The sequence below is a fragment of the Salvia splendens genome, chromosome 6 (assembly GCF_004379255.2).
Source record: "Salvia splendens isolate huo1 chromosome 6, SspV2, whole genome shotgun sequence".
Taxonomy (NCBI): Eukaryota; Viridiplantae; Streptophyta; class Magnoliopsida; order Lamiales; family Lamiaceae; genus Salvia; species Salvia splendens.
Window position 1 is genome coordinate 5,994,589 of NC_056037.1, and position 18,604 is coordinate 6,013,192.

An 18,604-nucleotide genomic window follows, 5' to 3' on the forward strand; every position below is an offset into this window, starting at 1 on the left:
CCCAAAAAATTTTACAAAGATTCAACTAGATTAAAAATAAAAATTCAGGTACTAAAAATATTTTTGATAATATGGAATAGTATAAATTATATGAGGATTAGTTTGAAATTCAGGTACTATTACACATTTATACTAACGATCTTTGAATTATTTTGAGACGATTTGGAATATGGTATTATTATTATTAAAGGAAAATGCATTCACGTTAAAAAATTTGTCCGGCAATTATTCACCACCATTATCATAATCTTTTTATTTGAAAACGATAAAAGATAAAAATAGAATTAGTTTGTGTAGAAATGAGAGTTAAAGCATGAAAATAGGAATAATCGAGGATCAGTAAATTCGGATCTCTTTGTATATATTACCCATACATCCACACTCTCACCAAATCGCTTCAAAAAACTGCGTCTCCTTCTTAATTCTGTCTCATAAGGTGTATCTTCAGTTTCTCTCTCAACAATTGGTGATTCAATTCTCTTTATTCGTGATGCGCATTGTTTTTTCTCGATTCTGTTGCTGTAATTGTAATGGAGATAGATTTTATTGGATAATGTGTGCATGAAAATGTTTTATTGCTTTGAACAAATTAGGTAATTGCGCCACATCATTAAATTGATTCATGCATAGATCGAGTTTTTTTCAAAATCAAATAGCATGCGTGTTTTTGGAAATCATATTTTGTTGTTCCAGCATTTTTCAATTGATTTATCTCACATTTGATGTGACGAGAAATGAAATAATGTAATCAAGAGAGCTGTATATGCGCTTATTGTGTGTGGAACATGTTTCTTTATAGTTAAAAAAACCAGTTCAAGATGGCCGAAGCAGAGGATATCCAGCCACTTGTCTGTGATAACGGAACTGGAATGGTGAAGGTATAATAACTCCATCAATTGCTTGAGATCATCAATTTTGTAAATTTTATTATGCATTGATGGTATCAAATTGTGGTATTGTTTGTTTTTAGGCTGGTTTTGCTGGAGATGATGCTCCACGAGCTGTGTTTCCTAGCATTGTAGGCCGGCCACGCCACACTGGTGTGATGGTTGGTATGGGACAGAAAGATGCATATGTTGGGGACGAGGCTCAGTCGAAGAGAGGTATCTTGACTCTGAAGTACCCCATTGAGCACGGTATTGTCAACAACTGGGATGACATGGAGAAGATTTGGCATCACACATTCTACAACGAGCTGCGTGTGGCTCCAGAGGAACACCCCATCCTCCTCACTGAAGCCCCTCTTAATCCAAAGGCTAACAGGGAGAAGATGACTCAGATCATGTTTGAGACATTCAATGCTCCTGCCATGTATGTTGCTATCCAGGCCGTCCTGTCCCTGTATGCCAGTGGACGAACCACTGGTAAGAAGTTGGTGTACACATGTTGATATACTGATGGTGATATAATGATTTTCTGGCGTGGTTCGCTCCTTGTAGGTATTGTGCTGGATTCTGGTGATGGTGTGAGTCACACTGTCCCAATCTACGAGGGTTACTCCCTCCCACATGCCATCCTTCGTCTGGACTTGGCCGGGCGTGACCTTACTGACTACCTGATGAAGATTCTGACTGAGCGTGGTTACTCGTTCACCACCTCAGCAGAGCGAGAAATTGTGAGGGACATGAAGGAGAAGCTCTCCTACATTGCTCTTGACTACGAGCAGGAGCTCGAGACTGCAAGAACTAGCTCCTCTGTGGAGAAGAGCTTTGAGCTGCCTGATGGCCAGGTCATTACTATTGGCAATGAGCGCTTCCGTTGCCCTGAGGTCCTCTTCCAGCCTTCCATGATCGGTATGGAAGCAGCGGGTATCCATGAGACCACCTACAACTCCATCATGAAGTGCGACGTGGATATTAGGAAGGACCTCTACAGCAATATTGTTCTCAGTGGTGGTACCACTATGTTCGGCGGTATTGCTGATAGAATGAGCAAGGAGATCACCGCCCTCGCTCCCAGCAGCATGAAGATTAAGGTTGTTGCCCCGCCTGAAAGGAAATATAGTGTCTGGATTGGAGGTTCCATTTTAGCATCTCTCAGTACCTTCCAACAGGTTGCTTACCATCTTCAATCAATAATTTCCACTCAACCTTCATTTCCAATCTGATAACTTGACTATCTCATTTATACAGATGTGGATATCCAAATCCGAATATGATGAGTCGGGTCCATCCATTGTCCACAGGAAGTGTTTCTAAGCAGGTCATCTCACGAGGTTTTTGGCACTGGATCTATTGGTGGTCAAAACCGAGTTTCGGATTTTTATTTCATTAAGATGGTAACAGAGTTGTTTTTTTCATTGGTCCTATTCTTTGAATTTTTTTCTTTCTTTAGCATGTTTCTCCAAGAGCTACAACTGGTAAAAATTAGATGAATAACTTGACGTTCCAGTTGGATTGAGAAAGACTATCATCTTGAGCTGGTACTAGGAGCGCACTGTATACTATCGCTACAACTCATGTCGCGGTCTGCTGGTTTTCCTCAAATCTGCAAGGGATGCTATAGTAATAAATTAGGATGGATTTGTACTCTTTTATGTTTTATTTTCATCTTTTCGCTTGTAGATTTTGTTCCAGATGCTTAATAAAATGTGTGTTATTTCATTGGACCTGCTGTTTCTTGAGTCCTATTCTTTGATTGTTTTTCATTTATCACACATACACACACACACATACACAAATGCATGTCTATTTCATCTGGTACGGCACAGGTGGTAAACTCAGTATAACTCTTGGCTCTTAAAAGATAGTATAACTCTTGGAGCCTAGTCCTTCGAATCGACGGTTTTCTGCAGATAGATTTGCAGCAGGTATTGGGGAAATCGCCTATCAAGTTCTTCAAGACCGACTGATGGTACTAAGCACAATCCCTTGCTTCGAAAGGTTAGATCTTTTTTCTCCTATCTGCGTCGTTGTTTGCTTTCCTGATATAGTGTGAAGCATGTCCTGCAAACAAAAGAGCTGAAACTCACTTAGATGTTGAAAATGGTTAGGTCGTCTCAGCTAAGACATTTAGAACAAGCTAGTGTAAGGAAAGTTGAAACACCTCAATCTGGTCTTGTAGTGCTTGGTGTCAGGATTGTCGGTGTCGGCAAACATTAGTTTGATATTGTCCGCTTTGGGTCTAGCCCGCACGGATTTGTTTTTGGGGTTGGACAGGAATTATATACACCTTCCAACTTCCCTCAGATTTCCTATGTGGGATAGGTTTGTACTCAACACTTGGATTGAAGCAGAAGCCTCAAGAAGCACTGAAGCCGTGTCTGTCTGCAAGCAAAAGAACTGAAACACACTTTAGATGTTGAGAGCATAATATCAAAATAGAAGCAAATATAGTGTTGCTGTCCATTATTGCAAATTATAGGCTGTTTCTGTTAACATTACGTTTCTCCTCCTCGACATAGGCTCCTGAAAACTTGACATCAGTTAAGTAGTGTTCTGATGCACTAGCCTCGAGTAAGTATGAATAGTGAGTGTAAAAAAATGCACCTTCTCTTTGTGTATGGTTGGCAACTTTCATTGTAAGCGCGTTGGCCTTTTCTTCTCCCTGAGCTTGCTAAACTGCAGGAAGCAGCCTCAGCTGGTCGCGTTCTTGCATCTTGAATGAGCCGAAAATTTCAACTATTTTTCGCATTAATTGCCGCTATGTGACTCAAATTTGATTTATTACTACTGTATATTGTATGATCATTGAGAATACAGTGGAGAAGGAATTCAACACCCAAGGTGTGGTCTTGTACAGGCATGTATTTCATCTGAGAAGTTGATGTGGTGGGTTCTATTATTCAAAATATGATCTCACAGGATTATTATTATTATGCTTCTTTAATGTTTGACCAAGTTTTGCCTTTTGTAGTTGTAACTTCTAGCCATTGCCCGACTATTAATAAAAAGTTAACGTTTATGACACGTATAGTCTTGGCAGCAAGTACTAGTAAACTTGTGTTTATTGCGGAAGTTGAGGTTTTATAAATCAAATTATAAGACTTATTTTCATTTAGTTGTAATGTCCTCTTTAAACTCGATTTGCTCGATCCTTTAGTTTAAGAAAGGTAATTTTGGAAACAACTTAAGCACAGAATTAATGAGTTAATATCAAACTTTATTGTGTTCGTATCGACAAATAATGCCTCGATGTTCTTGATTTGTGAGGCCTATTTTACGTACATTGAAGTATTTATCATTTTTTTATTCTGTTGCTGGTAAAATAACAAGCTCCTACACTTTAATCAAAGGAAAGGTATAAGTAGACCATTTATATTACTTCCTCCGACAACAACAGATCTCTCTTTTTGTCAGTTGAGAAGTACCATTTTTTAGCCTAATGCCCTACTATTTGATAAAACACCAATCCATCATGGACTATATGTCTATATTCAGTTAGAAATTTAGTCATCACAAATTTAACGGTAAATAAACTTTCCCAAATAAGTGGCCAAGCTGATCCACTAGAGTCATTCTATACTAAGTACTCCAGTATTTGGTTCATATTAGGCCAACATATAGTTTCTACCGGTTTGGTAATGGTGCAATCGGTTTTAATTTTAAGTGGAGTAATATTATTCAGATTAATCCATTTACTCGACTTATAGAAGAAACATATTACCCACCTAAAATGTTTCTCAGGAGAGTCAGAGCTTCACCTCACTGGCTGTAACAAGAACCTGGACCAATCGGAGGACGGCGATCATAAAAATTTCTAACCGGGGCTGCTGGGACACCACGCCTTGTCAGCAGACAGCGAAAATACTCTAATCTTTGCAACACAGTTGTACTGTTACGCGAAGAACCAGATTCCGGCGCACTCCATAGCTGCTCTGCAGGAAGATAAAACCAAAATTTACATAAACGTTGAGGCACCATTACATGTAATTTTGCATTGTGTTGAACAAAATCATGTCACATTATGATTTGGAACACATGTTCAAGGCTCTAAAACAGTAAGATTTGAAACACAAATTATTGTAAATAATCTATCAACGTTAAAAACAGTAGCAAATGTGAATGGCACGTGCTCAGTGACCAACTACCAACAAAAGAACACTGGCGATTTCTGCACTCTGATGTACTCATCAATAAGAAAAATCTAGATGTCGAGAGTTTTTATTGGAACTCACTGAACAAGGATTAACACTAGTAACTAAAGCTTTAATGTTCAATTGCAATAAGGTCTTAAGTATGGAGTGTAATTACTGGTGCTTTTAAGAACATACCTGCTGCTGCAGCTGCTCGAGGCCATATTGTCTGCTGTACATCCGATGCATCAGCTGTTTCACCCCACATGCAAACTTCTCCCCCAAGCACAAGTTTTTGTTGTGAAGCATCAGTTATAACTTCTAGCGGTTCTGCGAAATAGACTGATTCCCAGGGGACAGTCAAGATACCAGAAACCTTGGTTGCTGTAAATGCATCGAAAACCTTTTGCCACAGCCTTTGGACAAACACCAGCTCCCAGCCTATATTTTCATCGTGCAAGTATGTTAGACCAGAGAAGTTACTACTTACTAATTCATCTAAATTTTAAAGCTGTATATTAGAAATATACCAGTTATGAACCACCGTCTCGGGGTTGAGACTTGTAGGAAAGCTGTTGAAGGTTTCTTCCCTGAGAATATGGACTAGATATCAAACACGGAAACATGCAATTATCAATTACTTAGAATTCAAAGAAGCATGCTCCTGATGGGATAAAGTTGAAAATAGTTTACAGTTGGTATCAGTTTAGGAATGACAAATGATAGTGAGAAAAGAATATCCAGGTACTTGTCTATGGTTGGAAAAGAACATACAACTCTAGAGTTAAGATATGGTTTTTGAGAAGACTAACAACTTACCAATTAACTGGAGTCCAATTTAGAGATATAGCTATTTCCTGAGCTCGTAGTACGAAATATTTGTATGCATCTTTTGCACTCATACTATGATCTTGAAGCCTGCATATTGATGTTGTAACCGTAATCAACACAACAGGTAGAAAGTTAACAAATACTTTCCTGAGAACAATAGAAAAAACCATGCAAGTCCAAACAAGAGAAATAACCATGGTTCATACAGAGAACAAAAAAAACAGCCAGATGATAAATCCACATATTGAAGTTTATGGAGACCCAATTTTCGAGACACATAATATGGTTTTTATGAGTCTATGAGTATGTCAGAAGACATAAGTAATTTATCATATGTTAATGAGAAGAAACTTTAAGGACCTTAGGAACTTTGCAAGAATAACTACATGAACTTTGCAAGAATGCAATTAGCAATCCATTCAGAAGATTATAGAAAAAGGGGTTGGGACTTACCATTGCTTCACATGGGGGGTTGAGGTCCAACAATCTGCATAATTTCGAAGAGGCGGATTGAGAATGAAATCAAATAAATGGGCAGAAGCAGTAAAAATAATATATCCCACAGATAGAGCACACAGTTAAACTACCAAATAAAGCATTAATTTGTATTTCACCTCTTTTAGATGACAAGTTTTCTAAAACAATTCAAATAACTGACCAATACTCACAACAACTGCCCATATTTATTTCTTTTATAAAGACTAGTGATGGCATGTGTGATAAATCAGTTTCTCCAAGCCTGCAGAACTTGTGATTAAGTTCCTTCACCCAGCAAACATAATACTAGATCTGAGGGAATCTAAATCAAACTTTTTTTCTCCCGGAAGTATTCTTATTATATCAGTAATCTTTTGACACATGATTACATATCAAAGAGAATAGTTCAGATGCATAGCCTGAGGCCTTTAACCAATCCCTCAATTAAGCAGTTACATGCGTTTCCTCTTTGTGAGAAAGCACGCTGTTATCTTATCTCATATGAAGTTTAAAGTTAAGCAATTTGCGTTCAAAGGAACAGATAAGAAAGGAAGAAGCTAAGAGCTGTTACCTGTATTGACCTCATCACCACCTAAATGGAAAAGTCCAAAAGGAAATATCTTCTTCATGTCTGCAAGTACAAACCAAAATTTATTCCATGGCAGAGAGCAGTCACAAGGATGTTTCCTCAGCTACATGCATTATTCTTATATCACTTGTGATGCAAGTAGATCATGAATAGCAGATTTTATCAAATAATTTAAGCATCTAGAAGATGGAAAGGCCAATAACTTCTGAAACTAGCCTAGCAACAGAAGTGTTGGTTTTTGAGTTGCATTCTCTGCCGTGATATATTCACCTGAGACTATTACTTTATAAGCGATAAAGTAACATCTGTAAAAGTGAAAACTATTTTATAAGCGCTTTTGCCAAATTAGATTCTAGATGGAATTTCTCATAACAGTCACAAATCACAATTTTTATAAAAATCTATGTCCACGAACATACCACATGCATGGGAAATTAGAGATGGTTTGTCATGTAATCTCACACAAGACTAAATGATTAACAAAAAAATGAAAATTGGATTATTTAGTAAATTAAGTTGTAAATGACCAAATATATTACTTCGGCATTTACTAACCTCTGCAGCAAGATAATCACAAGTGGTCTGAAAAACTTATATAATGGTTATAATTATCACCGCCAAACCCATAGGCAAGACCCCATGAGGAAGACTCATTCACAATGGACTGCACTAGGACTACTTTAAGATTTGTAGTCTGCTTTGCAAAATGGACCAGCAAAGTTACTTATGCGAGAATCTCTCTGTACAGAGTAAAGTTTGCAAAGTTCCAAATGGATTAGACAAACCAGTGAGATTCACTATACAAATAAATGTGCAGCCTAACAGCAAGATATGCAGATAACAGACTGATGCATATCAAGAATGTGAAGGACAGCATATATCACATAATTCATTCAAGAGAACATATCTTAACCTGAGAGTATGCCAGAGATCAAATCAAACGTAAAGTTTTTAGAAACATCTAGAGGCTCTCTGCAGGAAGAGGATGGCCAAAGATCAGGGTATCCTGTCCCCCTGCATACAGAAAAGGGTCATCTGAACAGGTGTATCTTGAAGGGGTGGATGCATTCAGCAGATAAGAGTGAGTATGGCAGTTTCTTGAACAAGCATATATAATGGTCAGGCTTCTTAGCCAATGTTCCTATAGTCTATTGCAGCAGAGGAAAGATAGTACAAAACCTCCTCCAAATAATTCACTTGGAGTTAATCCCTATCTACAGGAACACTGCAAGAAATTATCAATTGAGACATTTGAACTGCTCAAGATCGTGATAATTCTATTATCAACAGAAGATCCCACTTATGAGTCTCCTTCAGGAAAAATAGACATTGTGTCAAGAAAGTACAAATCGGCATGTATGTACTGTTTTACTCTTTCACCGGAATTTGTAATATAGGAGTAATAAAAAGATGACCAGTTCATATCGGACTTCAGCTGAAACTAGTAATACTGAGACACATCCCATATCAACAAAACTCATTAAAGACTTGCAGAAGGGGCACAGGTTCCAGCAGAATAGCCTGCATTTTATATTATTTTTGGTAGATGTCCATGGCATACGCCAAACGCACTGGTTCAGGGAATCAATCACCCACATAGAGCCCTAAGTGACAAACATAATAATGGAACCACTAATATATGACAATATGAGATAACCATGGAAACTATTTTTAGAAGTTATCTACCATAACTTGCTCATCAGCATTTACGAGTATTAAGCAACATGCAACAGTTAGATGACAAGTGATGCTATTAAGAAGTAAAGACACTGCATGGTATCTGGAAAATCAGAGTCTGGTCGAAGGACATAAAACTTAATAAATAGTAGAAATAGTTTAGCTTTAGACAAAGAACAGTGGCTTAAGGGAAAGAATAACTTAATCTCAAATTTTACCATGATTCTGCATGTCCAGGAACATCAACTTCTGCCATGACATTAATACCTGAAAATAAAACAATCAGATGATTGAGATATTGTGCAAAGAAACAGAGAGGACACATTTGGACCCAGCGTCAAAGTTTGACAAATGATCTTAGCTTGGTTAAGCAATAATAATAATTTAAAAACCAACATCATAAACAAAAGGATATACATTCATATTCATAGGATGACAAGGAGAAAGCTTCAGAAGACTTAATTGAAACAACTTGAAGTGGATTCTATATAAAGATTAAATCCTCAAGCAAATCATATTAGGTATTAAACAACAGACATAATATTTTCTTGGTTCTATGACACAACATACCTCTCTGTTTTGCAAAACTTCAATGTAGGCACAAGGAGAATATGTTGCACAAGGAACAAATTATTAGTTTCTCGTAACTCACAAGGCCAAAATAAAACAAAAGTAAAAGAGACAAGAAGGTGGGATGTGCTCATTCTGTTAAACCAAATTAAATTAAAATTCGTGAGTCGTAATTTAGATTAAAATAAATCATCAACAGATTAACGTCCTCCTACATAAGTTCAGGTTCCAGGGATTATCTTTATCTAAAAAGGGTCTATTATTTCCTGAAACTGGTAATGGAAAGATAAACCTACAAAATCTTAATCAGTTTGTCAAGAGTGAGGATATAGGGAGATACTAAGCTAGTAACTGGATGCAGAGCTGATGCAAAAGTCAGAGCAATGTGCAAATTTCTCATCACTCGAGGCATAGAAAAGTTAAGTTGAAAACTTCCGGCAATACCATAGAAGGTAGGTTCTATAAAGCAAATCAAGATGAAAATATTGGAACATGTATGGTTAAAGTGACTGGAATTTAGAAAGGTATGCAGCAGTAAACTTTTAACTACTTGATGCCTTCCACATTACAGAAATACAAAACTTAATAGGACCAATTAAAGTTCCATACAGACATTTACCCGCTCCTGGTTAAGACTTAACACTCACTGAGTAGGATGTGAAAGAATAAGAATCTTACTCGACAATTTCAGAAGCATCGTCTATGGTATATCGCTCCCATTTTGTATATGCCCCTTTCCACAAATTCGGGAAACTTGGGACTTCAAGAGGAAATGACTCTTCATCTATGATGTGCCATTGGAGGACATTCTACTGAATGCAATCATCAAAACTCTTAAATATGAAATGGAAAAAATGTCTAGAGAAAGAAAAGTATATTTGATTCATGTATCTTACAAGTTTAGCAAATGACATAGACTCTATAACTTGCTTGATAATCTCAATTGGCAAATAGTGCCTAGATGTATCTGCAAAACATGTAAACAAGACATTCAACTTCAAGCAACGTTATAAAGAACCATAGTAAATGAAAGAATATCTGCAACTAAGGCTCCACCTACCAAGCAGAAGACCGCGGTATTCAAATCTCGGCTTATCTTGAATGTACCATGGAGCATTGTACATTTTACAGTTTTGGTACCATAATCAAAAGCACATAGCTGGCTCAATGTCTGGACAAAAAAGTATAAACAAGAGTCATTAGAAGGCTAACGATTACATTTCTAACGTGTAACATTTTTTTAGGAATATCCGAGAATCTCAGTATTACAATGCTGTTTTTTTAAAAAAATCATGAACCTATTACAATCAAATATACCTCTAGGCCGTGCAGCGCTCCATAGATAGAATTTGCCTGCAGGAAGTAATAAGGAAGAAGTTTATGAAGATCATGAGAATAGAGAAAAATGGCACAGCAAGATAAGCAAACTAAGCAGTCAGTCAGCAATACGAAAGTCATGGTCCTATTTTTCTCACTTTTGTCGGTTTAGTTTACACACAAATAAGAATTAAGGTAATAAACAAATTGGAATGGATCAAAATAACAAAACAAGTCCCAAATGGCTGGCAAAGTAGATAGCCACTCATTGAATGAGCCTGGTCAAACAAACACCACAAATCTGACGAGCTGCTACATGATCTTCCTAAATCCTAAATGAACTACTACGAAGGACTGACATTCTGCCAGCATCTCAACCCATGGAACGTAATTTCAGTTTATTAATATAAATTTCTGTCATTAGCACAATGGTAAGATAGACTTCACGGTGATTTTCCTCTCAATAGGATAGTGGGAAAATAAGTTAACCTCGGGAGAAATTTGCAATTTAAATTCGAACATAAAAATTAACTGAAGTAACAAAAACAACGTTAGTATTGAGTGCACCTCAATTGTGATTTCACCGATCACCGAATGCGCGTCGCTGGCGGCAACCAACAAATTTTAACTCTCATCAACTCCAAGTTGAAGCTACAACATAATTAAAAAAATTGAATAAAAATCACACGCATTAAAGCAAACAACGGCGCTCGTGAATTCCAAAGTACCTCTTCATCATCTGAACGAACAAGTATAGTGAGTTTACTGAGATCATAGTCAACTCCAGCGGTCGGCAACTTTAAACTAGCGTGTTCGAAGATGATTCTCTTGTACCTTTCAAATGCTTGGGAAACAATTCGAGAGCCGCCACCGTTTCCGCTGGTAAATAAGGCCAGATTGGGGTTAACGGAGAGAGTCTGGTTGCCGGAGGTGTACTGCGAAGGCAACGGCCAAATGTAAGTCGGAGAGTCGTCCACGCCGACGTGATTGAGCTGGCGGAGGTGCTTCGGGTCTATAGTTCGGGAAGCAGTGAGCACCGATTGCGAGAAGAGGAGAAAAGCTGCAAGTAGAAGATATTTGGTGTTTGGCGATGATGGATAATTCATTTTTTGAGAGTGTGGAACTGGAATGTTTGTTGCTCACGCCTCCAGGCTCCAATAGACTAGAAAAAGTGGTCACCGTATACCAAGGGGCAATGCAATATGGTATGCCCTACCAATAAATCTTTGATATATGAATTATAGAGGTCCCACTAAATACATTCATTTCATTATAAAAATAAATATTATTATTAAATTTGGAAACTATCCAAAAATTGAGGAGTTCCTATATTTTTTTAACTTATGTATAATATACTTACGTCTTTAATAAGAACGTGAATTTGATAAAATAAATATATAAAATATTATATATTATAGTTTGTTTTCAGAATTTATTTATGTGAATGTGAAATGGTAAAATAATATATAAGAGTGAAACCCTATAATCATTCATAATATCGCATAGTTAAAGTACTGTCACTTAATTTTATTTATGATTTAATTATGTTTATTTTTAAATTGTAAAGATAACTTAGAAGTCTTGTTTTCTTTCTTTCTTTTTTTTATCAAATGACCGAGTTCTGTGAAATTATGAATGATTATGTAATTATATTCTTATAGTATTATTTTACCATTTCATATATATGAATAATTATACTCCATTAAATACAAATATAGCTAATAATATTAAGCAAATGTTCTGAAATTATTTTTGTAATATGAAATCCTCGTCTATCTATAAACAAAACATAATAGAGTATATACTATTTCATACTATATTTTATTTTATTAAATTCATTTTTTTATTCATAGATAAAAGGACGAAACAATTTATATCTTATAGTGCAGTAAATTTTTTGTCATAAGAAATATAAGTATTATAAGTACTATATAAGTTATGGGAGTGTTAAATATAGGAACTCCTAAATTTTTTGATAGTTTCCAAACTTTATAATAATATCTATTTTTTATAAAGAAATTAAGGTATTTAATGGAGCCTCTATAAATCCATATGTCATAGATTTATTGGTGGGGCGTACTCGTCATACTGCCACTTGTTATGTCATGACCACTGAATTTTTTTTCCTAGTTAATAGCAGAAAACAAAATTTATGGGATCAAACATGATGAAAAAGGTTATTATCAAAATAACAGTAATATATATAGTATGGTCCCATTATTGAAAATGAATATGGAATACATGTCTCACACTATGTAATTAGCCTTAGCTTGAACTTAGTTGAAGTTCACATATGTATCATGAACTTCACTCGGAGAAGCTATGTTTGCAACACCAATTTAGAATGTGGTAAAAAAAATTAGAACAACTTTGTTCAGTTTCGCGTGAATGGTGAATATGAACTTTTAAAATCTTGTTGGATGCTTTGCTATGTTGCGTGGTTGGTATATTATGATAAAATGGTTTAATATTTGGTTTTGTTATACAAAATGTACTAATGTAGTTGTATTGATGCCTTATTGGGAACAAAATAAAAATTGGAAAACAAACAAATTACACTCAATTTATAAATTTGCATTTTAATTGCCAAATTATTAGAGTGTATATTTGTACATTGATGAGTAGAGTAGTGATATAGGGAAACCACTACTTAAATGCATAACTAGAGAACACGAATTTAGTTCTAAGAGTGATTTAGTTCACTATAGGAAGGAGTGAACCAAAACGCCTTTACAGTTAACTAAATCCTTCACGAAGTAAATACTTCACTATAATGGTGTTTTGGTTCACTCATTTTTGTAGTGAACTAAATCACTTTTATAGTGAACTAAATCGCATATATAGTGAACTATATCATTTTGATCTAATGACTGAGATTTGTTCTCTAGTTATACACTTAATATTAGTTATACTTTGATCATCTCCTTTGATGAGTATACGCATGATATCACTGCATCTTTATTCAGTGAAAAATATACTCCATCCCCTCTGTCCCTTAAATTTTTTAAATTTTGTTACATTTTTTCATTTTCGTCAGTCTCATAAAATTTGTCATATTTCACTTTTTACCATTTTTTGTAGTGGATCACATATTCCACTAACTTATTCTAACTTACATTTTTGGAGTATGACTCACTCTCTACTAACTTTTTCAACTCACTTTCTATTGCATTTCTTAAAACTTGTGCCCAGAGCCAAAGTGTGATAAAATTCAATGGACGGAGTATATATACTGTTTTAACTTTTAAGTCTAATGAATAAAATGACCAGTCCCAAACTGAAAAACATAGAGAAATCCTGTTATCAAATGCAATTATATACTGTATTTGTTTATTTTTAACCCACTAAATTGTTATCATTATTTAATCAATAAGTAAAAGTTAAAAGAGTTTCTTGTACGTTTCGCTATCGATCATTCACAATCATGGTCAATATCTGCCTCACCTAAAAAGAGTTTCAATATTGTTAAAAAGGAGTATTTAGTTACAGCTCGGGACAATAACAATCAACAATTGAACATAATAGTAAAAGTCAATTAATTGCCGATGACCTGCTTGTCATCTAAATTCCACGTGTCAAAGATAGTATTTATGCACGAACACTGTCATAGTAGTCAAGTTTTACCTTTTCGATCAAAATGTCTATAGCGAATACGAGAAAACATTTAATCCAAACATTTACTCAAGGTATGGATATTTGATGCTTTTTCAAATCATATTTTGTCTATTGCACATTATTACGGGGTCACACATAATGTCTAAAACTAGAAGAAAACATAAAATCCAATAAAAAAAATCGGCAATAGAAACGAATATAATTATGAAGAAAAGAACCAAATTAAGCAGAAAATATAAAATTGCATCAGTTTTATGTAACAATACAGTTGAAAAAGTGCGAGAAAAGGAGTATAAATTTAAGAAACAATGGGGTTAAGGCGCTCAAGTCCTCTTGTTCTTGCTGCCAAACAAGAGCGACAAGTAGAAGAGAATCCTAAAGAAAAAACCCCAGGCGATTGTCACCCACAGGCACCCCATCTTGGTGAGATCAGTCACCCCCTGCTGCTGCAGTATGTCCGCCCCCGTCGTCACGCACGTGCTGCTCGTGATCTTGATCCCCAGCGAGCTGCTCAGGCTGTCCAGCAGCTTCCCCTTCAGATCTCCCGGCACCGACGCCAGCGGCGTGTTGTCGAATATCTGCACCCCCCGCACGAAGCACTTCACTGGGTCCTCGAACTCGTTCTGCAGCACCGCCTCGTACGGGTACTTCACCAGCGACAGATAGTGGAACCATATCCAGTACCCCGGGATCCTGTCCCGGTTTATGAAGAACCCGCTGAATAGCAGGAAATACGCTAGAATCGCCACCACGATTGTATACCCGAGCATCACGTGAGGCACGACCCCGGACAGGAAGGTCACGAATGAGCTTCCCGACCAAAAAGACGCGAATATTATTAGTAGGTAGAACATAAAGCTCCCGTCCAGCCCCACCGCCCAGAAGGTCGTGGCGGAGAAGGCTAAGGAGAGGAACAGCAGAGACGGCAGTGAGACCAGTGCGTGGGAGACCACGTAAGACGACCTTCTGTAGGCGTTGTATGCGGTTTCCCTCATGAATATGTATCTCTCTTGTAAAAACACGGGGAGCGCGTCGGCGCACGTGTAGAACATCGTCGACATGGCGAACGCGAAGAACCCGAGGCGCTCCTGCACCCCCTTCGGGGAGTTGTCGAGCCGCCAGTACATGGTGGCCAGGATGAATCCCGTCACCATGACCGCGCCGAGACGGACGCCGAAGAGCTCTGGCATCCGTCTCGAGTTCGTCACGGATCGCTTCGACAAAACCGCCATTTCGATCCAGAGAGGGTTTGCGAACGTCGGGACTAGTGAGGTTGGGGCGGCCCCGGCCGCGGCAGATCCGGATACGAGCTTCCCTTTCGAAATGCTCGCGCTTATTGCTTCTTTTAGTGATAAGTTTAGTCCGTTTGTTTGAACGGCGTCGTTTCCTCTCTTTAGCGCCTGCCACGATTTGTTGAACTCGACGAGGGTTTTAGTCCCACCGGGGGAGCCCTCGAGCTCGCGAATGATATCGAGGGCGAACTCGGTGCGATTCTCATTCTCTGGGATCGGATGCTTGAAATCGGAGAAGAAAACCGGCAGATTGGACGGCGAACCACTGTAAACAGTCTGCCCCCTCGAGAGGAAGATCATTTTATCCAGCAATCCGAGAATCCGATAACTCGGCTGGTGGATGGACATGATCACGATGCTTCCGCTCTGCGCGATACGCTGCAGCACCTTCACCACCATGTACGCGCTGGTGGAGTCCAATCCGGAGGTAGGCTCGTCGAGGAACAGTAAAATCGGATCGTGGATTATGTCGGTCCCGATCGACACGCGCCGCCGCTCTCCGCCGGAGACGCCGCGGTGGCCTTCATCGCCAATGACAGTGTTCGCCGCGTTGCGGAGCCCTAGCTGGTCGATCAGCGCTTGCACTCGAAGCTTCTTCTTCGACTTCGATAGCGTCCGCGGCAGCCGAAACTCCGCAGCGAACATTAGGGTTTCCTCGACGGTGAGCATCGGGAACAAGAGATCGTCTTGCATGACGTAAGCAGAGATCACCTTCAATAGCCTCGACTCCAATTGCTCCCCGTTGAGAGTGATCTCTCCCTTCACGCTCCCCTTCGCCATGCGATTCGCCAGCGCGTCAATCAACGTAGACTTCCCCGAGCCCGACGCGCCCATCACCGCCATGATCTCGCCATCACACGCCTCACCAGAGATGCCGTTGAGGATCGTCTTCGTCGACGAGAAATCCGGCTCGCCTGACTCCGGATCCGCAGCCGCGCGGCGGCGGAGGGTGAACTTGCGGCGGACCTTGATGCTATAGGTGATGTTAGTAAACGAGAGCAGGAACGGAATCGAGCGGGGCTCGGGGCAGCCGCTGATCTGGAGCGCCTGGTGCACGGGCGTCTCGTCGCCTGCAACCTCCTTCTGGAGGTCGCCGACGCACTTGAGGAGGTGGCCGAGCGTGGGCGATGAGTCTGCATGGGCCACCTCTCTAAGTGGTATGTTGTCTCGAGAAGGCGAAGGGAGATATGAATTATCGGCGACTACTCTCGACATTGCTTAACGAAATTAATTTGCTTGTGAGAACTACAATGTGGAGAAGAAATATATTTATACGTATGAAGCCGGTGGCAATTAGGTGGTGAGTTGTAGGAGTTGTGAGCAATTAACAAAGTCAAAGTGGTGATTAAATATGTTGGCACACTTTGTTGAATCTTGAAATGGTGATTAGTATATAGATTATGAATTGATATACAGATTTTGCTGCCGTTATTTTGCATGAAGTATCAAGTGAAGGAGTATGGGATTGAATTTGTGGAGATGGATAGATATGAGAGGTGACCTACATCTCCTAATCTTTTTTCTACGAGTATGGCTATATATGGGTCAAGACATGTGTATGTCTCTGATTTGTTGAGGCGTGATTCATTTAGGTGGGGATGGTAATCTACTGTTTTGCCTTACCAAATTGGGGCGACGTTGTAACATGTGAAGTTAAAATTGACAACCTTAATTACCCTAATAAAAGAATTGAGCATAAGCATCTCGATTGTCGGAAACTATAAGATATATCCATCCACTAAACTAATTTATTGATTTCATGGCGAAAAGTTTTTCATTTTTTAATAAAAATTAGGATGGGTTTGACAGCCATTATTCACAAAATTAATAGATTGCTGTATTATTACAAGTTTTTCGGAATGTATATATGGAAGAACTTTGTCCACTGTTTATTACCAAAAAAAAAAAGCACTTTCGGAATAGTATTGATAGGAGTATAATCCAAACAAATTTCATTATACATATAGTTGCTCCTTTGTTGCTGGGCCGCAAGATGAGGCCCAACAAAAATTAGGACCGTATAGGGTATTGTAGTGTTCGTATTTGGGTTCATTTATCTATTTTTTCTACTGTAAAATGGTTTTTTTTAAGGAGGGTCAACGATAGTTCCTCAGCTACCCCCGAGATGACTCGGACCCCCGACCGATAGGCTTAATCCCCAAGATGTGCCTTCCAGGGGTCGAACTTGTGACCTCCAGGATGGACGCGGTATCTAAGCGCCCTTTACCGCTAGGCGCGCCATTTACCGCTAAGCCAATGGGCTTGGATTAAAATGAGTTTATCATCTTTAGGCTCACATGTTATTAAGTAAATTGTTTAAGTATTGATTTTGTCCGATTTTACAATTAGAGACCATTCCGGTTAACATTTATGCTCACATTAAGGGCATCCACGGTGGTGCGGATGTCCCGGCGAACATCCCAAAAACACTTCATGCTATGTCATAAAGACTTTCCACTATACTGTCACTTCATAACGACATCCCACTGCACAGTGTCGAACATCCCCAAGGACATCCCGACGGACTTCCCACAATAATAAAAATTCACAAATTCACCAAATTAAACAATTTACGGAATTAAAATTTCGACACAAATACGGAGAAATTGCAACCACTTTATTTTTAAAAAAAACTTACATAGTACAAAAAAAACATACATAATTATTAAAAAAAATTACATAGTAAAAAAAAACCGTCGTTTCACTCCTCAGATTCCCCGCCGTCATTTGGGGTTAGGGCATCATCCCGACCATTCCGGACATCGTGGCGGACATTGGGATACTTCCGCCAACGGGAAAGATCGATCCTTGTGACTCGCTCGTGGTGGGGGAATCATTATCGTAGTGCTCCATTTATCTTCGAAAGAAAAGTATTTAGAGAGAGATATTCGTTAATACAAGTGGAGCGAATGAAATGAAATTCAACGAGCCGTATTTATAGAATTTTCGAAAAATACTAAAATAATTGGGACGTCCGCCCGGGGTCAACGCAATGGCGGACGGCCGTAAGGACGTCGCCACTGACGTCCCAGGAACGCCGCGGAACTCTGGTGTCCGCAGCGGACGTCCGTATCCACGGCGTGCCGGACGTCCGGAACTCCGATGTCCGCAGCAGACGTTCGTATCCACGGCGTGCCGGACGTCCGCCATTGCGGATGCTCTAAGAGCCGATTATATTTGATTAGACTAACATATGAAAGAACACCTTATTGTAAAATTGAG

The 18,604-nt window shown here is 38.7% G+C and overlaps 2 protein-coding genes and 1 pseudogene across 4 annotated transcripts; 1 reads left to right on the top strand and 2 right to left on the bottom strand.

Annotated features, from left to right (window-relative positions):
• The first annotated feature begins 334 nt into the window (after positions 1–334).
• On the top strand, positions 335–2,608 carry LOC121809682 (actin-1-like). 3 transcript variants are annotated; one of them, XR_006052289.1, is made up of 6 exons: positions 335–436; positions 800–878; positions 971–1,364; positions 1,440–2,053; positions 2,133–2,278; positions 2,392–2,608. XR_006052289.1 is itself a non-coding variant. In XM_042210435.1 (5 exons), exons 2-5 carry the CDS (start codon positions 819–821, stop codon positions 2,196–2,198), a joined length of 1,134 nt encoding a protein of 377 aa, XP_042066369.1. In that variant the 5' UTR covers positions 335–436; positions 800–818; the 3' UTR covers positions 2,199–2,608. The 3 variants fall into 3 exon arrangements, 2 of the variants coding, with proteins under 2 accessions (XP_042066369.1, XP_042066370.1); XM_042210435.1 differs by having other exon boundaries at positions 2,133–2,608; XM_042210436.1 differs by lacking the exon at positions 335–436 and adding an exon at positions 448–466 and having other exon boundaries at positions 2,133–2,608.
• Positions 2,581–11,651, bottom strand: LOC121809681 (annotated as a pseudogene).
• A 2,673-nt stretch (positions 11,652–14,324) lies between these two features.
• Positions 14,325–16,597, bottom strand: LOC121807059 (ABC transporter G family member 6-like). Its single transcript, XM_042207247.1, has one exon. The coding sequence runs from the start codon at positions 16,595–16,597 to the stop codon at positions 14,414–14,416; it is 2,184 nt and encodes a 727-aa protein (XP_042063181.1). The 3' UTR covers positions 14,325–14,413.
• Positions 16,598–18,604: the final 2,007 nt, after the last annotated feature.

Excerpts from the sequence above, each read along its gene's own strand:
- LOC121809682 (XM_042210435.1), top strand. The coding sequence starts at position 819 with ATGGCCGAAGCAGAGGATATCCAGCCACTTGTCTGTGATAACGGAACT. Across the intron at positions 879-970 it reads ACGGAACTGGAATGGTGAAG|GCTGGTTTTGCTGGAGATGA; the intron begins GTATAATAACTC and ends GTTTGTTTTTAG. Across the intron at positions 1,365-1,439 it reads TGCCAGTGGACGAACCACTG|GTATTGTGCTGGATTCTGGT; the intron begins GTAAGAAGTTGG and ends CGCTCCTTGTAG.
- LOC121807059 (XM_042207247.1), bottom strand. The coding sequence starts at position 16,597 with ATGTCGAGAGTAGTCGCCGATAATTCATATCTCCCTTCGCCTTCTCGA.